The sequence below is a fragment of the Pseudophryne corroboree genome, chromosome 9 (genome assembly GCF_028390025.1).
Source record: "Pseudophryne corroboree isolate aPseCor3 chromosome 9, aPseCor3.hap2, whole genome shotgun sequence".
Lineage (NCBI taxonomy): Eukaryota > Metazoa > Chordata > Amphibia > Anura > Myobatrachidae > Pseudophryne > Pseudophryne corroboree.
Genome location: NC_086452.1, coordinates 335,597,235 through 335,621,093, shown reverse-complemented (window position 1 = coordinate 335,621,093; position 23,859 = coordinate 335,597,235). Strand labels below are relative to the sequence as shown.

The window sequence follows — 23,859 nt, the reverse complement described above, 5'->3', positions numbered from 1 at the left end:
CCAGCATCTTCTTGTGAGGTGTGAATTTCTTTCCTGGATTTTCCCAGGATTCCTGACGTATGTCAACTAAGTGGTCAGAATGAGGTAAAACTTGTTTAATAACCTTCTGATGTTTAAATCTATTTGGTTTCTTAGAGGTAACAACAGGTTCTGGGTCATCATCAATTTGAAGAATCAGCCTGATAGCCTCCAATAGGTCAGGAACATCCACCTGTGAAACAGATTCCCCATCAGAAGCATCTGGATCAATGTCTGAGGGGTCAGTATATACGCCATCTTCATCAGACGAAGTGTCTGGAATATGGGTGGATTGTGAGGAAGTAATGGCCCGCTTAGAGGACCCCTTGGGCTTAGGTGGACGAGGGTTAGGTTTTTGTTTGTTCAGTGAGTGGTTCAATTGCTGTAACTGAGTGGAAAGATGATCTGCCCATGGTGGATTAACAGCAGGGACAATATGTGGCTGTACCGGCACGTGAGTTCCCATAGGGGGCGTAAGTCTAGTTACCAATGTATTCAGTAAAGTAGAGAAAGTAGCCCAAGGTAGGTCATTACGGACCCCGTTGCTAAGGCCCTACTGGGGCGTAGCGAATCCCCAGAACCTGAACCCTCTGCTGCTATGTTTTCCTCTAAAGTGTCTGCAGAGTCACCACCACACATTGTGGGATCAGACACAGCACCGTTTCCCCTTGAAACTGACATATCTGAAAGCGTAAACACAGTACAATATCAGCAGTATAATGCCTTACCAAGAACCACCAGTACAGTGTGACAGCACAAACAGAGGATTCAAGGCATACAGTGACTGAAAATCACAGAGAAAAATACACAATGGGGGTCATTTCGAGTTGTTCGCTCGTTGCCGATTTTCGCTATATTGCGATTAGTCGCTTACTGCGCATGCGCAAGGTTCGCAGAGCGCATGCGCTTAGTTATTTTACACAAAAGTTAGGTATTTTACTCACGGCATTACGAGGATTTTTCATCGTTCTGGTGATCGTACTGTGATTGACAGGAAGTGGGTGTTTCTGGGCGGAAACTGACCGTTTTCTGGGAGTGTGCGAAAAAACGCTGGCGTTTCTGGGAAAAACGCGGGAGTGTCTGAAGAAACGGGGGAGTGTCTGGGCGAACGCTGGGTGTGTTTGTGACGTCAAACCAGGAACAAAACTGACTGAACTGATCGCAATGTAGGAGTAAGTCTGGAGCTACTCAGAAACTGCTAAGAAATTTCTATTCGCAATTCTGCTAATCTTTCGTTCGCAAATCTGCTAAGCGAAGATACACCCCCAGAGGGCGGCGGCTTAGCGTGTGCAATGCTGCTAAAAGCAGCTAGCGAGCGAACAACTCAGAATGAGGGCCAATAAGTATATCCTGTGAAACACCTATGCTAAATAATGACCCTGGCGCATTTAGCCCCCCTCAGGGTAAAGAATATAGGGATAGCAATCTGAGTGAGATACACAGAGTAGAAATCACACAGCAGCTACATGCACACACAGTCACATATACAATGCAGACATTATGACAAACAATAAAACTGCACTGGACTAGCAATACTAAGTAATACTAAGTAAAGCTATACAGAGTAATAGATATAACAATGCACAGTAAAGACTGGATGTATATCACAGGGTACTTGTACTACATAACTGAAGTACTGCACCTTTTCTTAACTAACACTGTCAACAGACATGTAGAATACTTAAGTCTCCTGTAAAATGCACAGCGCTGATAATGCAGGCGGCATTACAGAGGAGGCTTTGCCCAAACAGTCCCAGGATCAGCTCAGCATGTGAAGATGGCACCCAAACACTGACAGGGAGAGAGAGAGATGCAGCTCCAGGGTGGGAACATTTACTCTAAATGGCGCCCTGGGGCTGGAGGAGGGGCTACAGGTCAGAGCCTTATCCCCTTGCTGGACTTCACCACCGGGTACTGTGGGTCATATGAAAACGTTTTTTAGTAAAACCGACCTGTGCCCCTGCCCTGGTGAGTATAGTGGGGTCCCTGTACTAACACAGTGTCCACGCCAGCACGCGCGGCCCACCTTCTAACGGCCACGCTGGATCTCGATTTCCAGCGGGACCCGCCTGGGGGACCCTCTTACCTCCTCCCTGAATTCGGCCACGCGATCCCGGAGAGCTGCGGCTGGTGTGTGTGCCTGAAGTAGAGAACCGGAGCCTCCGCTGTAAGTACCCGGCAACCAGGGACACGGGAGTATACAGCGCCGCTGGGGAAGGTGAGGGAGCTGCAGCAGGAGACGTCAGAATGACATCTAGTACAGACAGTGCCTCTGCTGCAGCCCTTGAAGTCTTCAATCTTCACTTTTAAAAGCTCTTTTCAGGAGTGCTCCCTGTTAGCTGCCTGCACTGCAGGCACCAACTTACAAACTGAGCTCCTGTGCACGGAGGCGAGGTTATAGAGGAGGCGGCACTGAGCATCTTGGGAACAGTCAAAGCTTTAGCCTGTTGGTGCCTTGTATCAAGATCCTACTCTACACCCCGATGTTATCCCTGTGGAACCCAGTGTACCCCGCTGCAGAAAATTGTTGATACTACAGGGTGGTGTGATTCAAGATAGTTTGGGAACCACTGCCCTAAAGGGGGGTACACACGGAGAGATAAGTGCTTAAATTCTAACTAATCTGACTAGATTGCTTAGAATTTCTGTTAAGGACTGATCTCTCCGTGTGTACCCCCCACAGCGATAGCGATGAGCGGCCCCGCGCGTCACTATCGCCAATGCTAGATTGCCCTGCATGCAGGCTCAATCTAACATCGCTCATTTCACCCGCTGGGTGAAATGAGCACCCCCCCCGTCCGTCCGTCCCCCTCACTCAGCACACATCGCGCTGTGCTGAGCGGTCTGTGTTAACATCGCTCAGCACACATCTATCCCGTCAGTACTGGCCTTAACAGAATGCTACTGTACCTATATTATGCTAATAGGATCAAGATGGTAGTACAGATCTGGGCAATTGGGCTGATTGTTTAATTTCAGAATGTGTGTTCAACGTGGCTACAAATTGGTGGACAAAATGGACTGCCCAAAAAAATCAGTGGTGAGGACCTATACCTAGCTCCCTCTGGGCTCCATTATTGTATGCAGTCAATTGCCACAAAAACAAACCATAATAGCAGCAATTGACACTGTTCAACTGCAATTCTTAATGGATTTCAATATTTATATAGTGGTAGCTGGAGTTCTAAACACAGTATTTTTATGTTTATTTGTTCTAAAATCTACTAAATTGTCCCAAAAGATCAGATGATTCCACCCAATCCCTCATCCATTCTGATATTCTTTGAATGATGAAATAGTGAAGATGAAAAAAAATAAAAAATACTGCCTAAATTTAAAAGTTTAGCATACAAAAAAAAAATAAAAAATATAAAACCTCTTTCACAGATTAAAAAAAATATATACCTTTAGCAAAACTAGGAATAATTATAAACAATGGGATTATAAAATAATAATAATAAAAAAAAGTTAAACACTCCATACGCACATTTAAAAGTTTTGTTTAGGGTTGGCCAGAGGCTGATGGGGAGGGGGAGACAGTGTTTCCTTCATCAATGGCAAGCAACAATGGTCGTGCCCGATGGTGAAACAAATGCTTTTTTTTTTTACACATGTGCTATGCACAAACCATCAATGATCTAGGACTTCTGACCCATGGTTTAAAACCAGTGATGGTTTAACCGTCGATGGTCACCACTAAATAAGTTTGCCACAGAACTCCACTTTAGTCATTACATTCCACGTCCTAAAATATTTACCTAGAACAAAGTATTATCAGAGCATATATTTACATAGTGAATTACTGATAAATTGCCAAAAATTAAGCAATAAAAAAAAAAAAAAGCAGATTATTTTTTGTAAAAATAAAGTCATAAGAACAAGGATATTGACAGAACTTCTGAAAATAAAAGACCGAGTTAGTATTAGGACAAAAGATGCTAAAATGTTTTAACTCTCAAAACGGAAACACACAATTCACAAAACAAATCTCCAATTCACATGCAGATTAAAAAAACAACAGACTAATACCCCTTTCAGAAATGTGACCCAGAAATTTACCAGGTGTAGCAGCTGGCAAATTCCCGGGTCTCAGTTCCGTGACCCTGATAGGGAGCAGAGTTGGGGACATGGGACTTACTCCCAGGTTGTGTACTTTCACACATGCAGAAATCCCATGTTGATGCATGTTCACGTGCATAAACCCGGGATTTAACTGCATATCTGAAAGGAGTGTAAAAAGGTCAAAGGGTCTACACAAAGGTGTATACACAAAAGAGAAAGCCCCATAAAAAGGCACTTATGGCATACAGAGCCCCAGCAGTTCTCTGGGGAGGCTGCTCTCCTCCCTTACGCACAAAGACATAATACAAAGTAGAACAGTGCTATAGACTCAAATACCATAAATGAAAAAATAAGATTTTAAACCTACCGGTAAATCTTTTTCTCGTAGTCCGTAGAGGATGCTGGGGACTCCGTAAGGACCATGGGGATAGACGGGCTCCGCAGGAGACATGGGCACTTTAAGAAAGACTTTAGGTATGGGTGTGCACTGGCTCCTCCCTCTATGCCCCTCCTCCAAACCTCAGTTAGAGCAACTGTGCCCAGAGGAGACCGACAGTACGAGGAAAGGATTTTTGTTAATCCAAGGGCAAGATTCATACCAGCCACACCAATCACACCGTATAACTTGTGATATACTAACCAGTTAACAGTATGAAAACAACATAGCATCAGTCCAAGACCGATGAAAACTATAACATAACCCTTATGTAAGCAAAACTATATACAAGTATTGCAGAAGTAGTCCGCACTTGGGACGGGCGCCCAGCATCCTCTACGGACTACGAGAAAAAGATTTACCGGTAGGTTAAAAATCTTATTTTCTCTTACGTCCTAGAGGATGCTGGGGACTCCGTAAGGACCATGGGGATTATACCAAAGCTCCCAAAACGGGCAGGAGAGTGCGGATGACTCTGCAGCACCGATTGAGCAAACAGGAGGTCCTCCTCAGCCAGGGTATCAAACTTATAGAACTTTGCAAAGGTGTTTGAACCCGACCAAGTAGCAGCTCGGCATAGTTGTAGTGCTGAGACCCCTTGGGCAGCCGCCCAAGACGAGCCCACCTTCCTAGTGGAATGGGCCTTAACCGAATTTGGTAACGGCAATCCAGCCGTTGAATGCGCCTGCTGAATCGTATTACAGATCCAGCGAGCAATAGTCTGCTTTGAAGCAGGGGCGCCAACCTTGTTGGCTGCATATAGGACAAACAGTGCTTCTGTTTTTCTGACACTAGCCGTTCTGGCCACGTAAATTTTCAAAGCCCTGACTACATCAAGGGACTCGGAATCCTCCAGGTCTCGCGTAGCCACAGGCACCACAATAGGTTGGTTCATATGAAAAGATGACACCACCTTAGGCAAGAATTGAGTACGGGTCCGCAATTCCGCTCTATCCATATGGAAAACCAGATAGGGGCTTTTATGAGACAAAGCCGCCAATTCCGGCACTCGCCTAGCCGAAGCCAAGGCTAATAACATGACCACCTTCCAAGTGAGATATTTTAACTTCACCGTTTGAAGTGGTTCAAACCAGTGCGACTTAAGGAAACTCAACACCACGTTAAGGTCCCAAGGCGCCACCGGAGGTATAAAAGGAGGCTGAATATGCAGCACTCCCTTCACAAAAGTCTGTATTTCTGGGAAAGAAGTCAATTCTTTTTGAAAGAAAATGGATAAGGCCGAAATCTGAACCTTAATGAAGCCTAATTTTAGGCCCAAATTCACTCCAGTCTGTAGGAAGTGAAGGAAACGGCCCAGATGGAATTCTTCCGTAGGAGCATTCCTGGCCTCACACCAAGAAACATATTTTCGCCATATATGGTGACAATGTTTAGCTGTCACGTCCTTCCTAGCCTTTATCAGCGTAGGAATGACCTCATCCGGAATGCCTTTTCCCGCTAGGATCCTGCGTTCAACCGCCATGCCGTCAAACACAGCCGCGGTAAGTCTTGGAACAGACAGGGCCCCTGTTGCAACAGGTCCTGTCATAGAGAAAGAGGCCACGGATCTTCTGTGAGCATTTCCAGCAGATCCGGATACCAGGTCCTTCGTGGCCAATCTGCAACAATGAGAATTGTTCTCACTCCTCTTTTTCTTATTATTCTCAACACCTTGGGTATGAGAGGAAGAGGAGGAAACACATAGACTGACTGGAACACCCACGGTGTCACTAGGGCGTCTACAGCTACCGCCCGAGGGTCTTTTGATCTGGCGTAATACCTCTGTAGCTTTTTGTTGAGGCGGGACGCCATCATGTCTATCTGGGGCAGTCCCTACTGACTTGCAATCTGTACGAAGGCTTCCTGATGAAGTCTCCACTCTCCTGGATGCAGGTCGTGTCTGCTGAGGAAGTCTGCTTCCCAGTTGTCCACTCCTGGAATGAACACTGCTGTCAGTGCGCTTACATGATATTCCGCCCAGCGAAGAATCCTGGCGGCTTCCGCCATTGCCACTCTGCTCCTTGTGTCGCCTTGGCGGTTTACATGAGCCACTGCGGTGATGTTGTCTGACTGGATCAGAACTGGTTGGTCGCGAAGTAAGGTCTCCGCTTGACGTAGGGCGTTGTATATGGCCCTCAGTTCCAGGATGTTGATGTGAGGACAAGTCTCTTGACTTGACCAAAGACCTTGGAAGTTTCTTCCCTGTGTGACTGCTCCCCAACCTCGGAGGCTCGCGTCCGTGGTCACCAGGATCCAGTCCTGAATGACGAACCTGCGGCCTTCTAGAAGGTGAGCACTCTGCAGCCACCACAGGAGATACACCATGGTTCTGGGGGACAGGGTGATCAACTGATGAATTTGTAGATGTGACCCGGACCACTTGTCCAGTAGGTCCCATTGGAAAGTCCTCGCATGGAACCTGCCGAAGGGAATGGCTTCATATGATGCCACCATCTTTCCCAGGACTCGAGTGCATTGATGCACTATCACCTGTTTTGGCTTCAATAGGTTCCTGACCAGAGTCATGAGTTCCTGAGCTTTTTCTATCAGAAGATAAACCCTCTTCTGGTTTGTATCCAGAATCATGCCCAAGAAGGTCAGACGAGTCGTAGGAACCAACTGCGACTTCGGGATATTGAGAATCCAGCAGTGTTGCTGTAACACCTTCAGTGAAAGTGAGACGCTGTTCAGCAACTGCTCTCTGATCCCGCTTTTATGAGGAGATCATCCAAGTACGGGATAATTGTGACACCCTGCTTGCGCAGGAGCACCATCATTTCCGCCATTACCTTGGTGAAAATTCTCAGGGCCGTGGAAAGCCCAAACGGCAACGTCTGAAATTGGTAATGACAATCTCAGATACGCCTGATGAGGTGGACACATGGGAACATGAAGGTACGCATCCTTTATGTCCAGAGATACCATAAAATCCCCCCCTTCCAGGCTGGCGATGACCGCCCTGAGCGATTCCATCTTGAACTTGAACCTTTTCAAGTATAGGTTCAGGGATTTTAAATTTAAAATGGGTCTGACCGAACCGTCCGGTTTCGGGACTACAAACAGGGTTGAGTATTATCCCCTCCCTTGTTGAAGTAGGGGAACCTTGACCACCACCTGTTGAAGATACAATTTGTGAATTGCATTTACCATTATCTCCCTTTCTGGGGAAGAAGACAGCAGGGCCGATCTGAAAAACCGGCGAGGAGGCACCTCTTCGAATTCCAGCTTGTAACCCTGAGAAACAATTTCTATTGCCCAGGGATCCACCTGTGAGCGAACCCAGATGTGGCTGAAAATTCGAAGACGTGCCCCCACTGGGGCGGACTCCCTTAGCGGAGCCCCAGCGTCATGCGGTGGATTTTGTAGAGGCCTGGGAGGACTTGTGTTCCTGGGAACTAGCTGTGTTGTGCAGCTTCTTCCCTCTGCCCTTACCTCTGGCAAGAAAGGACGCACCTCGTATTTTCTTGTTTTTCTGTGACCGAAAGGACTGCATCTGATAATGTGGTGCTTTCTTAGGTTGTGAGGGAATAAAAGGCAAACATTTTGATTTACCAGCTGTAGCTGTGGAGACCAGGTCCGAGAGACCTTCCCCAAACAATTCCTCACCCTTGTAAGGTAAAACCTCCTTATGCCTCTTTGAGTCGGCATCACCTGTCCATTGCCGGGTCCATAGGACTCGTCTAGCAGAAATCGACATAGCGTTGATTCTAGAACCCAGTAGGCCAATGTCTCATATATAAAACAGCATCGTTAATATGACCCCGGGTCAATAAAATGGTACCCTTATCCAGGGTATCCATTTCCGTCGATAATGTACCTATCCACGCTGCTACCGCGCTACAAACTCCAGCCGACACTATTGCCGGTCTGAGTAAGGTACTAGAATGTGTGTAAATGGACTTTAAGGTAGCCTGCTGTTTGCGATCAGCAGGATCCCTGAGGGTAGCCATATCTTGGAATAGCAGCTTTACTCTTTTGGATAAGCGTGTCCACGCTTTTTACATCCCTTGGGGAAGATTCTCACCGTATCCTGTCCTTAGCGGGAAAGGATATGCGCTAAGAATCCTTTTGGGAATCTGCAGTTTCTTGTCTGGAGATTCCCAAGCCTTTTCAATAACTCGTTCATGAGATGGGGGAAAGGTTACCTCAGGTTTCTTTACCCTATACATGTGTACCCTCGTGTCAGGGACAGGGGGTTTCTCTGTGATTTGCAAAACATCTTTTATTACAATAATCATATATTGAATACTATTTGCCAATTCTGGCTGTAACTTTGCATCATCGTAGTCGACACTGGAGTCAGAATCCATGTCGGCGTCAGTGTCTACTATTCTGGATAGTGGGCGCTTTTGAGACCCCGGAGGTCCCTGTGACACAGGGGAAAGGCAGGGTTTGACGCCTGTACATTCCCTAGACTCAGTGCAATAAATTCACATTAGCACTAAAACATTCCACATATCCAACCAGTCAGGTGTCTGTGTTGCCAACGGAGACACCACAGTCATTAACTCCACCTCCTCCCTACGAGAGCCTTTTACCTCAGACATGCCGACACGCGTACCGACACACCAAAACACTCAGGGAATCCTCTTATCTGAAGAGTTCCCCCACAAGGCCCTTTGGAGAGACAGAGAGAGAGTATGCCAGCACACACCCGGCGCTATATGACCCAGGAAAAAAACACACAATATGTTTACCCAGATAGCGCTGTAATCTTTATTTTTTGCGCCAAATTATGTGCCCCCCCCTTCTTTAAAACCCTCTTTCACTGTGGATAAGCAGGGGAGAGTCCGGGGAGCTTCCTCTCAGCGCTGTGCTGTGGAGAAAATGGCGCTGGTGAGTGCCCCCTCAGCGGCAGGCTTCTGTCCCGCTAAAATATATAAAAAACTGGCTGGGGCTCTTTATATATACAGTGCCTAGCTGTATATATCTTCTTTTGCCAGAAATTGAGGTTATATTGCTGCCCAGGGCGCCCCCCCCTGCGCCCTGCACCCTTACAGTGACTACCGTTTGTGTGTGCTGTGTGGGAGCAATGGCGCACAGCTTAACTGCTGTGCGTTACCTCAGTGAAGATCTGAAGTCTTCTTTCTTCTCATACTCACCCGGCTTCTATCTTCCGGCTCTGTGAGGAGGACAGCGGCGCGGCTCCGGGACGAACTCCAGGGTGAGACCTGTGTTCCGACTCCCTCTGGAGCTAATGGTGTCCAGTAGCCTAAGAAGCAGAGCCTTGAAACTCACAGAAGTAGGTCTGCTTCTCTCTCCTCAGTCCCACGATGCAGGGAGTCTGTTGCCAGCAGTGCTCCCTGAAAATAAAAAACCTAACAAATATACTTTCTTTCAGGAAACTTAGGAGAGCTCCCTGTAATGCACCCAGTCTCCTCTGGGCACAGTATCAAACTGAGGTCTGGAGGAGGGGCATAGAGGGAGGAGCCAGTGCACACCCATACCTAAAGTCTTTCTTAAAGTGCCCATGTCTCCTGCGGAGCCGGTCTATCCCCATGGTCCTTACGGAGTCCCCAGCATCCTCTAGGACGTAAGAGAAATATTGCTGAATAAATGTATCAGCTGTAGCGTTATGCTGCAATTGGACATTTTAGAAACTATCTAAGCTCAAACTGTGTGTCACGGCACCCACGCACACACAGGGGTGCTGCGTCTGGGAGGTCAGTGTGGTCCGTGTTGGAAGGAAGGAAGGAAGGAAGGAAGGAAGGAAGGAAGGAAGGAAGGAAGGAAGGAAGGAAGGAAATCCACCGATAACCCAATGAACTGCATTGGTGATCGTGCCTGTGTGTGGACGGAGCTGAAGCTTCAAGTACCTGATTGTGATTGGGGGCATGTTGTAGCAGTGCTCAGTTATGATGTATTGCCCTGCCACATCTCATCTTTCTCTCCAATGCAGCTGCAGGACAATGACAAAATTACAGGGGGAGCAATTGGAAGCGCCACCAATCAGGACCCAGAGCTAGCAGCATTGTGCACTATAATCATTCTGGTCTCTGTTTCCATAGGAGCGCAGCTCCTCCTGTGTACATGCTGCACTCCATGTGATGTGATTCTTCTCCAGTGGTGTTACAATCTCCGCAGTCCTGCTCTGCCCCATCTTCTTATGGTAAATCACTGCACAGCTCCCTAATCTCTCCCTGGCTAATGTATGTATGTTATCGGGCGCAATAGAACAATCGAATTCCGCCCACTGAGACTCAAGGTGTGTACACACCTATGCGATCCCCGGCTGATCGGGTTAATGCTCCCGATCAGCTGGGCAGTGTGTAATGAGCCGTGACCTCCTGCAATATCGGGAGAGTGGGCTGCAGAGTGTACAGCTGTGTACCCACCTTTACATTCTGTAGCCCACAGATCTTCCAGTGAGAACACACTAGGATCAGGAGATCAGAGTAATGCTACACTCACTGTGGGGTAAATGTATGAAGCAGTGATAAGATTGGAGAAGTGTGCCATAGCAACCAGTTTGAAGTAACCATTTATCAAGTGCATTCTATAACACTAAGTAGCAGCTGATTGGTTGCCATGGCACACTTATCACTGCTTGATACAGCTACCCCACAGATGTGTCCCCAGTACCTGAACAGTAGCATATGCCATTTTCCTAATCTGTTCAATTCCCTTATTTAGGGGCACAGTTATAGGATTCTAATCAGCAACTTGCAGCCTTGTTCTGCTACATATCGTTCTTCGGTTCTGGGATAGTTACAAGAACTTTATAACATCTTGCGGAATTGGTCTGGTAAAGATATTCATCAGATCCCACTTACTTCTAAACAAGACGTTTGCTGTTGTTATATTATCATTCTCAATACAGAATTACCACAGGTCTTCCTTACAAGTCCAGCACTATTACTTTTAAGCAGAACAGTATTTAGAGGGATACGTCTAAGATGGATTTAGGTTTAACGTTTTCATTAATGATATTTACTTACAGCAATTCCCGAACGTATACATTTTACTGAACAATTGCGTATATTTTTACGGTTTTTGGAACTATAGCACTTCTCTCTGTTCCCATACATAGGGGCAGGTAAATGAAGTTATATGGTGGAGGAGGTTATAATGTTTACATGAATTTGCTTGGATTATACATTACCTCTTTTTGTGACGGTACAGGAACATGGGCAATAAATTTCTGCTCTCCCTCTTCTCTCTCCTTCTCACTGTCACTGTCTTCTCCAGACTGAAAGAGACAAAACGCCATACTGGTCATTAATGGGCACAAAATGATTTAAGGATTTCCATAAATGACTACTTGAACCAGATAGCCGGTGAACAGATGTCCTTTAAAATTTAATTTTCAAAGCAACAACCCACATTCTGACCAAGCTTGAAAACCACACAGACTGACACGTTATCAGGTAACTGTGGAAGTCCTATGGAAGGGACCCTAGTTATTGTAAAGTGGCAAATGCATTCTAAAAGAGCAATAGTAAATTGTTCTGCAAATAGAAATCATGTCCTAGTATACACAAAAAAAAAATAAAAAAAAATCCCACAGTACCTGTAGCCTAAAATAAAACTATTGGACATATTTGAAAGGTACAGATATTGCACAACTCAGACCAATAAACAAGAAGTATAAACATTGCAGGTGGACATGCAGCAATTTGATAATCATTGTGTGGGGTCATATCACAACTTGTTCCAAGTCACATCCTGCCCTTATCACACGCATCACATACTGCCCAGGTCACATGACCTGTATCACGCTCACAACACATGAAGCCTCTGGGCTGTCTCTCTATGAACACAAGTTACAACAGGATAACAGAGAGCCAAGTTTGTACTTGGGGAAATGCATCTCTATAGCCAGTTAAAAGATATACATCTTGTCCTGGCTGGATAGAGAAGTCTGACAAAACAATTTTAAATGATCAGATCCAGGGATATATACTATAGTGCCCAAACACATTGATCGATATTTAAGGAAACTGTACTTTTGAGCAGGGAACTCTGGAGGGTGAATGGATGGTCTAGGGGTAGTAATCCAAAATGTTAAATTAATTTCTAGTACAGCTTAGATAAGGGAAACACGTCTGCTTGCAGGATGTAGGTTATGTGACCAGCGGTCAGAAGACTGCCGGTAACAATACCCATGGCTACATCACAAACCCCCTACATGGCGACTAGCAGGGACTATTCCCACTCGTGGGTGTCCACCACACCCATGGAGTGGGAACAGAACCTGTGTTAAGCACAGCTCGCCACCGAGCCCGTAAGTGGCTTTGTTGCGCTAGCCCCCGCCCCGGTATTCTGCAGCCGGGATCCCGAGGTCGGTATGCTGACCGCCGGGATCGCCAGCACCGGCAACGCATACCCCACCCCTGCTTGCGTGGAATTTCCTATTTTGTCATTAACTTTACATCAGTTTTCATAAATGTCCCCCCATTACAGTCACCTGCTTGGTATAGATGAAAGGCAAGTTGGGTGATGCACATTACCAAAATAGACGGTTGCGAGAAATCATGTCATCAGTATATTAGGGCTTGCATAATTATACATTAGGTAAGGCTGCATGGGCCTTGAGCACAGAGTCCTATTGGCTTGTATGCTGTGCTGCTGGCAAATATGAGGATACCAGGCCTAGCTGGGTTGAGTACAAGGATGGTTAGTTATGCTGCACTCAGACTTATTTCTATGTGAATTAACTTACGGTCAGTGATCTATAAATGAATACAGAATGGGTATGTGTGTGACAAGTTTTTTTTTTTAGGTGCAATATATGTGACAATTGAACAATGAATATAAACACGACAGTTAAATGGTGTGATCATCAAGCAAACAAAAAAAAATTGTCCAATTTAAGTTCATAAGAGATATAGTGCATTTAAATTCAAAGTAACAATGTCAGGTTTGGATTCCGGCGAGATAACAGTTCTTGCAAGGGTGGAGGTTATCTTCAGTGGGGTAGGAATGGTTTTGGTTTTGGGGGTGGGTGGCGTGGGTGGCGTGGGTTCCGTGCTGGAGGGCCGTACCCTCCAGTCTCTGCAGAACTTACTCCTCCGAAGTACAGGATGTGTGTTTCCAGTCCAACCTCTTGGAAGGTTAAGGTAGGACACTGAGCTACTGAGGGAACTATTCGCAAGCCCCACCACGGCGAGCGTACATTCCCACAGCACACCGCCACCCCTAACAGAGCCATAAGAAAGAAGAGTGGAGAGTACTAAGCCAGCGTCCCGACTAGCGGGTCGCAGGCCATTATGGCGGCATGAGGGTACGGAGACGCACGGCTTATAACCGGGGTGGAATGCGTCTCCAGACACAGTACACAGCTGCGTCTCAGTACACTACACAGTACCCACAATGGCAAAAACAGCCTTAAAACGGTTTTCCCTCCATTTTAAGCACCAGATTACCTCAGCCAGTATAAAAAAGCGGGAAGACCGCGTGCCATTGAAGGGGCGGGGCCTTCACTATGAGCGGATCCAGCAGCTCCCATTTTCCCTCTGCAGCGAACACAGACGCTGACTGACAGGGACACGCAGCTCCTCCGGAGAGACTCCAGATTACCTCAGCGGTACCAGGGGGTCATAGCAGGGAGCGACTATTAGTGTACTAAGTCCCCTACCAGGGTACTTAGTGTGCGACCCAGCTAAGCTTGGCATTAGCGATAAGGGCGCGGTGGGGGCTGGTTCCAAATAACTCTGTCTCCCTGAAGGGCTCTTTGTGGGTTAATTGTGCTTAACCTTTTCCTGTGTGTGTGTGCTATCACATTTACATTATGTCAGGCAAAGAGTGTGTTTCTTGTACAGTGGAGTGTTCCTCTTCACCAGGGGGCTCACTACTGTGTACTCAGGGCAGTGCACCTTCCCAGAATAGCGGGGCTGAACCAGAGTGGGTTAATTCCATTAAGGGAATGATCTCAAATATTTCTACAAAGCTATCCCGCAATGAGAAAGACGCAATACTCTAGACTGTGGATGAGTTTATGAAGAGAGACTCAGTCCCCAAGACAGCGTCTCAATCCCCTCCCATTTGTCCATAAAAACAATCTCTGGCCCATATCCTGCAGTCTGACTCTGACGGGTCAGACATGGAGGAGGGTGAGATGGACTTGGGGGGGTGGGGGGATGCTACTCCATCACAGGGAACAGAGGCTCTTATAGAGGCTATCAGATGTTCTGCAAATTCCTGATAACGTGTCAGAGGAGTGTGAGGAATCTTATTTTAATGTAAAAAAAGAAGTCCTCAGTCACTTTTCCTGCGTCAAAGGAATTGAATACCCTGTTTGAAGAACCGTGGGTTAATCCTGACAAGAAGTATCAAATCCCTAAAAGGTTGCTCTCATCTTTTCCTTTTCCTCTAGAGCAGGCATTCCCAACCGCAGTCCTCAAGGCACACCAACAGTGCAGATTTTAGCGATATCCAGGCTTCAGCACAGATGGTTAAATCAAAATAACTGAGGTTCTAATTAAGTCACCTGTGCACAAGCCTGCATATCACTAAAACCAGGACTGTTAGTGTGCCTTGAGGACAGCGGTTGGGAAACACTACTCTAGAGAATAGGAAAAAATGGGAAAATCCACTGATAGTGGAACGCATCAGTCTTTAGGCTGTCACGTAAAATTGTATTGCCTGTCCCTGGTGCAGCCTCCCTAAAAGATACGGTTGAAAGTAAAATTGAGACTACACTCAAATCATTGTACACAGCTGTTGGGTTGGCCCAAATACCACTATTGCATGTGCGTGGATCACAAAAGTCATTGCTAGATGGTCAGGTAACCTAATTGAGGGGTTAGATTCCTTGTCTAGGGGGGATGTTGTTTTACTCCTGCAGCATATACAGGACTCAGCAAACTTTATGGTGGAAGCCATAAAAGAGATTGGTTTGCTTAATGCACGCACCACCGCCTATGGCAGTGTCAGCACGCTGGGGCTTGTGACTACGCCAGTGGACTGCTGATGCGGACTCCAGGAAAGGCGTGGAAGGCCTACCATTCACTGGAGAGGCCTTGTTTGGAGACTAACTAGACAAATGGATCTCCAAAGCTACTGCGGGTAAGTCTACGTATCTTCCTTCCGCAGCTCCCCCAATCAGGATAGCTTACTCGGCTTCAAATTTACAGTCCTTTCGGACAGCCAAGTTTAAAGGGAAAATACAGAGGTGCTTCTACGTCTTCCAGAGGAGCAAGAGGTAAACCATGCAAACCAGCAACTGTAGGTGCTCAGGAACAGAGCTCAGGCTCTGCTTCCTCAAAGCCTTCAGCATGACGGTGGACCATGATACCTGGAGGGCTGTCAGGTGAGAGCCCGACTAAAATTCTTCAGTCACATCTGGTCAAGTTCGTGCCGGGACCCCTGGGTCATAGATCTTGTTTCCCAGGGCTACATACTGGAGTTCCAAGACCTCCCACCTCACAGATTCTTCAAATAAGGCTTACCAGCTTCACAAGAGGCAAGTATAACTTTACAGCAGGCCATCCAAAAACTGGTACTGACTCAAGTCATAGTTCCAGTTCCACCTCATCTGCACAACTAGGGGTACTATTTCAACTTGTTTGTAGTACCGAAACCGGACGTTTCGGGAAGACCAATTCTGAACCTCAAGTCCTTGAACCCGTTCTTAAGAGTGTTCAAGTTCAAGATGGAGTCTCTGAGAGTGGTGATCTCAGGTCTAGAGGAAGAGGAATTCCTTGTGTCTCTGGATATCAAGGATGCGCACCTTCACATTCCGATCTGGCTGCCTCATCAGTCTTATCTACGGTTTGCACTGCAGGACTGTCACTACCAGTTCCAGGCCCTGCCATTTGGTCTCTCCACGGCACCGAGGGTATTCACCAAAGTGTTTTTTTTTCGCAAGCAGGGAGTGAACATAATTCCGTACCTGGACGATCTTCTGATAAAGGCGCCATCCAGGGAGAGGTTGTTGGATAGCATTGGCCTCTTAACAAAACTTCTCCAGGATCAGGGGTGGATTCTGAACCTTCCGAAATCTCCCCTAGCGCCAACACGGAGGCTTCATTTCCTGAGAATGATACTGAACACGGAGTCGCAGAAAGTGTTCCTTCCGATAGAAAAGGCATTGGTAATCCAGTCGATGGTTCGGGTTGTCCTGAAGCCAACCCGGATATCGGTGCATCTATGCATTCGCCTTCTGGGGAAAATGGTGGCCTCTTACGAGGCGCTTCAATATGGAAGGTTTCATACAAGACCCTTCTAGCTCGATCTGTTGGACAAATGGTCCGGATCGCATCTTCACATGCACCAGAGGATCCATATGTCGCCAAAGGCCAGGATCTCCCTTCTGTGGTGGCTACAGATGTTTCACCTCGGAGGTTCGGATTTCAGGACTGGATCCTGTTAACCACGGATGCAAGCCTCAGAGGTTGGGGAGCAGTCACCCAGGGGGTGCAGTTTCAAGGAAGATGGTCAAGTCAGGAAGTCACCCTTCCAATCAACATTCTGGAACTCAGGGCCATATACAATGCCCTTCTGCAGGCCTCTTATCTTCTTCACGATCGGGCCATTCAGGTCCAGTCAGACAATGTGACGGCAGTGATGTACATAACGCGACAGGGCGGAACGAAAAGCAGAGCAGCGATGTCAGAGGTGTCAAGAATTTTCCTCTGGGCAGAAAGAAACACTGTGGCGATGTCAGCGGTCTTCACTCAGGGAGTACACAACTGGGAAGAAGACCTCCTCAGCAGGCACGTACTGCACCCGAGGGAGTGGGGCCTTCACCCGGAAGTGTTCAGGTGCTTGACACGTCGGTGGGGATATCCACACATCGAGATGATGGCCTGTCGTCTCAACAAGAAGCTCAAGCGGTATTGTTCCAGGTCGAGAGACCCACAGGCAGTGGCGGTAGACGCTCTGACGACTCCATGGGTCTCTCAGATGGTGTATGTGTTTCCTCCACTTCCTCTGATCCCAAGAATTCTCAAGAGAATAAAAAGGGAAAAGGTTCAAGCAATACTCATTGCTCCGTACTGGCCAAGAAGGGCCTGGTACGTGTACCTCCTGGAGATGCTCCTCGAAGATCCGTGGCCTCTACCTCTTCACGAGGATCTTCTGCGTCTATCAGGACTTACCGCGGCTACGTTTGACGGCATGGAAGTTGAATGGCCGATTCTAGGCAGAAGAGGCGTCCCTAACAAAGTTATCCAGACTATGATCCAAGCCAGGAAGGGGGCAACGTCTAAACATTACCACCGTATTTGGAAGAAGTACGTCTATTGGTGTGAGAGCCGAAAATATTCTGCTGTGGAATTTCACCTGGGACTTTTCCTGCTTTTTCTGCAGACAGGTGTGGATGTGTGTCTACGTCTGGCCTCCATAAAAGTCCAGATTTCGGCCTTGTCCATTTTATTTTAAAAAACAATTGGCTTCTCTCCCTAGGTTCAGACATTTTTGAAAGGTGTTCTGCGCATCCAGCCTCCCACGGCACCTTGGGATCTCAATTTGGTGCGCCAGTTCCTCCAATCAGACTGGTTTGAACCGTTACAGGAGGCTGTCTTAAAGTACCTTACGTGGAAGACCGTCACACTGTTGGCCTTGGCTTCAGCAAGACGTGTGTCGGAGCTAGGGGCATTGTCTCACAAGAGTCCCTACTTAATTTTTGATGAGGACAGAGCTGAAATCAGAATTCGTCAGCATTTTCTTCCTAAGGTGGTGCCCGCGTTTCACATAAACTAACCTATTGTGGTTCCGGCTGTTACGGACCCCTCTGCTACTTCAAAGTCTTTGGATGTTGTGAGGGCTTTGAAGGTGTATGTAAAGAGAACAGCTCATCACAGGAAATCCGATTCGCTGTTCATTCTATATGATCCCAATAAAATTGGGTGTCCTGCTTCAAAGCAGACAATTGCACGCTGGATCAGGTTCACTATCCAGCATGCTTATTCCACAGCAGGTTTGCCGGTTCCAAAATCTGTACAGGCCCACTCTACTAGGTCGGTGGGTTCTTCCTGGGAGGCTGCCCGGGGGGTGTCTCGGCTTTACAGCTCTGCCGAGCAGCTACTTGGTCTGGTTCGAACACATTTGCCAAGTTCTAAAAGTTCAATACTTTGGCCTCTGAGGACCTTCAGTTTGGTCAATCAGTTCTGCAGGAACCTCAGCACTCTCACACCCGGTTTGGGAGCTTTGGTACATCCCCATGGTACTAAATAGAACCCAAGTATCCTCTAGGACGTAAGAGAAAATAGGATTTGAATTACCTACCGGTAAATCCTTTTCTCGTAGTCCATAGAGGATACTGGGCGCCCGCCCGATGCTTCGTTCTTCCTGCACTGTTACTTGGTTAAGTATAGTTGGTTCAGCCGTTGCTGTTCCTGTTTAAAGTTGGGTTAGCTCAGCTTTCCTCTGTTGTGTGTGTGCTGGTTCGGAATCTCACCACTATCTTTATCTATCCTTCTCTCAAAGTATGTCTGTAGCCTCGGGCACAGTTTCCTAGACTGAGTCTGGTAGGAGGGGCATAGAGGGAGGAGCCAGCCAACACTATCAAATTCTTAAAGTGCCCATGGCTCCTAGTGAACTCGTCTATATCCATGGTACTAAATGGAACCCCAGTATCCTCTACGGACTACGAGAAAAGGATTTACCGTTAGGTAACTAAAATCCTATTATTTCTCTTATGAAGATGAACTAGACAATTTTTTTTTCGTTTGCTTGATGATCACACCATATGTCTTATTTTGATTGTTCAATTGTCATATATTGCACCTTAATAAACCTTGTCATGCACACTCATTCTGTATTTATTTACTGATCACTGACCGTAACTTAATTTACATAGACAAGTCTGAGCGCTGCATTACGAACCATAATTATACATTAGGCCTATATCATTATTGTACTTTACAATTATTGCCTCTTCTTCTACATCTTGTATTCTCACTCACCATAAAAGCACAAAGATCTTACAGGATACATTCCATATTTAGGGCCTAATACTAATTACGTATAAAAAGCAGCCAGCCGCCTGTCATGTGCTAGATAATTGTATTAAACCTCCCCTGCAGTTGCATCAGACCCTCTGGCTGCCCTTCAGCATAACAGCTTAATTGATAAATAAAAGGCTTTATGTAACTACTTTTCTTTATTGAGGCAAAACATTTGCATTGTACATATCACCCACACATAGAAGAGGCAACTATACTAAGGGATAACTAGAAGCTAGTCCCATAAACGAAGGCTTAAATATCATGATCTTCTTTCCACAATATTATTACTGCTTTATCGATGATGGAAACGTTATTCCAGCCAACCAAAAAAAACAAACCGGCTGCAATCAAGTGCCAAATTTCCCTCAATCCACCCTCTCATGCACTATTATATATGCAGATTTCTAGCTACACACAAATGCAAAATAATTATAAGATTTTTGAACAATTAAGAGGGGTTGTACATTAAGCACTATTAAATATGACCTTAATTGAGGTCTTTAGATTTTAAAATGTATCCATTTGCAAAGTCTGAACACCCTGCTTTGTGTCAGTCACAATGAAGGATGATCTCCAGAATCCACAAACTACTGTGCTGCAGACAATGGAATTTGCCAAAAGCTACAGTCTCCTTCCATGGTAGCATATGCCTTTGTCAAACTCAGATGACCAAAGTGGTGTCATGTAAACTACCTTAACCTAAGAGCTGTCCTTCTGAACAGGCATGGTTTATTTGCATTATAGCCATAAAGGGGATGCAGTTAATTTGGCTGCTGTCGGGATCGCGGCGGTCAGGATGCCTGACAGCCGACAATGCCGAAAGCCAGAATCCCGGCGCACAGGGGCTAATCCCACTCGTGGGTGTCCACGACACCCATAGAGTGGGAATAGAACCTGTGGCCACCGAGCCCACAAGGGGACTCTTTGCGCTCGCTCCAATGCCGGAATTCTGGCAGGTGAGATGCCGCTGTCGGGATATTGACAGCAGGGAATACATATGTATTCCCCATAATGAAATAGACAACATTTCTACAGAAACTTCTCATTTTTTTGTGGAACACTGAACAATAGAACAACAAAAACACACTTGGAGGTTTATTATGAAGAGTTGGATTGTAAAACCAAACACGTGCGAGTGTGTTTATGCCCCCTTTTTAAAAAAAAAAGACAATGCTTTGTCTAGTAAGACACAGCTAGTAAAAGCATTGCCCTTTAAAATATCAGGCATAAACACTCAGAAGTTTTGGGTTATACAACCCAACTCTTCATACATATCCCCCTGGTGTCTTATAGGAGTGGTTATTTCACATATTTTCATCTAAACACTGTTTTTTACCCTCACAGAAGCTCAAGTGTGATTATGGGGAATAGCCTCAAATTGGCAATATACTGTACTAAAATGTATGCTCAGCCTTTGCCACAGGGGTCTCCGGTTAAGTACAACTAGAATATGAGTTTAAACCAAAAGGTGGCAGGTTACACACAGTCTGTTTCTTTGCATCACATAACTGACCGACTGATCAAAACATGAGTGAAAAAAAAGAGAAAATAAGAATTTACTTACCGATAATTCTATTTCTCGGAGTCCGTAGTGGATGCTGGGGTTCCTGAAAGGACCATGGGGAATAGCGGCTCCGCAGGAGACAGGGCACAAAAAGTAAAGCTTTAGGATCAGGTGGTGTGCACTGGCTCCTCCCCCTATGACCCTCCTCCAAGCCTCAGTTAGGATACTGTGCCCGGACGAGCGTACACAATAAGGAAGGATTTATGAATCCCGGGTAAGACTCATACCAGCCACACCAATCACACTGTACAACCTGTGATCTGAACCCAGTTAACAGTATGATAACAGCGGAGCCTCTGAAAGATGGCTCACAACAATAATAACCCGATTTTTGTAACTATGTACAAGTATTGCAGATAATCCGCACTTGGGATGGGCGCCCAGCATCCACTACGGACTCCGAGAAATAGAATTATCGGTAAGTAAATTCTTATTTTCTCTATCGTCCTAGTGGATGCTGGGCTTCCTGAAAGGACCATGGGGATTATACCAAAGCTCCCAAACGGGCGGGAGAGTGCGGATGACTCTGCAGCACCGAATGAGAGAACTCCAGGTCCTCCTTAGCCAGGTTATCAAATTTGTAGGATTTTACAAACGTGTTTGCCCCTGACTAAATAGCCGCTCGGCAAAGTTGTAAAGCCGAGACCCCTCGGGCAGCCGCCCAAGATGAGCCCACCTTCCTTGTGGAATGGGCATTTACATATTTTGGCTGTGGCAGGCCTGCCACAGAAATGTGCAAGCTGAATTGTATTACACATCCAACTAGCAAAAGTCTGCTTAGAAGCAAGAGCACCCAGTTTGTTGGGTGCATACAGGATAACAGCAAGTCAGTTTTCCTGACTCCAGCCGTCCTGGAACCTATATTTTCAGGGCCCTGACCACATCTAGCAACTTGGAGTCCTCCAAGTCCCTAGTAGGCGCAAGACACCACAATAAGCTGGTTCAGGTGAAACACTGACACCACCTTAGGGAGAGAACTGGGGACGAGTCCGCAGCTCTGCCCTGTCCGAATGGACAAACAGATATGGGCTTTTTTGAGAAAAAAAAATCACCAATTTGACACTCGCCTGGTCCAGGCCAGGTCCAAGAGCATGTTCACTTTTCATGTGAGATGCTTCAAATCCACAGATTTGACTGGTTTTAAACCAATGTGTTTTGAGGAATCCCAGAACTACGTTGAGATCCCACAGTGCCACTGGAGGCACAAAAGGGGGTTGTATATGCAATACTCCCTTGACAAACTTCTGGACTTCAGGAACTGAAGCCAATTCTTTCTGGAAGAAAAATCGACAGGGCCGAAATTTGAACCTTAATGGACCCCAATTTGAGGCCCATAGACACTCCTGTTTGCAGGAAATGCAGGAATCGACCGAGTTGAAATTTCTTCGTGGGGCCTTCCTGGCCTCACACCACGCAACATATTTTCGCCACATGTGGTGATAATGTTGTGCGGTCACCTCCTTTCTGGCTTTGACCAGGGTAGGAATGACCTCTTCCTGAATGCCTTTTCCCTTAAGATCCGGCGTTCCACCGCCATGCCGTCAAACGCAGCTGCGGTAAGTCTTGGAACAGACATGGTACTTGCTGAAACAAGTCCCTTCTTAGCGGCAGAGGCCATAAGTCCTCTGTGAGCATCTCTTGAAGTTCCGGGTACCAAGTCCTTCTTGGCCAATCCGGAGCCATGAGTATAGTTCTTACTCCTCTACGTCTTATAATTCTCAGTACCTTAGGTATGAAAAGCAGAGGATGGAACACATACACCGACTGGTACACCCACGGTGTTACCAGAACGTCCACAGCTATTGCCTGAGGGTCTCTTAACCTGGCGCAATACCTGTCCCGTTTTTTGTTCAGACGGGACGCCATCATGTCCACCTTTGGTAATTCCCAACGGTTTACAATCATGTGGAAAACTTCCCCATGAAGTTCCCACTCTGCCGGGTGGAGGTCGTGCCTACTGAGGAAGTCTGCTTCCCAGTTTCCATTCCCGGAATGAAACACTGCTGACAGTGCTATCACATGATTTTAGGCCCAGCGAAAAGTCCTTGCAGTTTTTGCCACTGCCCTCCTGCTTCTTGTGCCGCCCTGTCTATTTACGTGGGCGACTGCCGTGATGTTTTATCCCACTGGATCAATACCGGCTGACCTTGAAGCAGAGGTCTTGCTAAGCTTAGAGCATTATAAATTTACCCTTAGCTATATTTATGTGGAGAAAAGTCTCCAGACTTGATCACACTCCCTGGAAATTTTTTCCTTGTGTGACTGCTCCCCAGCCTCTCGGGCTGGCCTCCGTGGTCACCAACATCCAAAACTGAATGCCGAATCTGCGGCCCTCTAGAAGATGAGCACTCTGTAACCACCACAGGAGAGACACCCTTGTCCTTGGATATAGGGTTATCCGCTGATGCATCTGAAGATGCGATCCGGACCATTTGTCCAGCAGATCCCACTGAAAAGTTCTTGCATGAAATCTGCCGACTGGAATTGCTTCGAAGGAAGTCACCATTTTTTTTACCATGGCCCTTGTGCAATGATGCACTGATTTTAGGAGGTTCCTGACTAGCTCGGATAACTCCCTGGCTTTCTCTTCCGGGAGAAACACCTTTTTCTGGACTGTGTCCAGAATCATCCCTAAGCACAGGAGACTTGTTGTCGGGATCAGCTGCGATTTTGGAATATTTAGAATCCACCCCTGCTGTTGTAACAGTATCCGAGATAGTGCTACTCCGACCTCCAACTGTTCCCTGGACTTTGCCCTTATCAGGAGATCGTCCAAGTAAGGGATAATTAAGACGCCTTTTCTTCGAAGAAGAACCATCATTTCGGCCATTACCTTGGTAAAGACCCGGGGTGCCGTGGACAATCCAAACGGCAGCGTCTGAAACTGA

At 46.6% G+C, this 23,859-nt stretch overlaps 1 protein-coding gene across 1 annotated transcript in view; it reads right to left on the bottom strand.

Moving 5' to 3' along the window:
- Positions 1–23,859, bottom strand: part of ISY1 (ISY1 splicing factor homolog) — a 122,140-nt gene that overhangs the window by 4,688 nt on the left and 93,593 nt on the right. Inside the window, exon 10 of the mRNA XM_063940585.1 lies at positions 11,619–11,705. Within this exon, the coding sequence (XP_063796655.1) occupies positions 11,619–11,705 (87 nt within the window). The remainder of the gene's footprint in view (positions 1–11,618; positions 11,706–23,859) is intronic.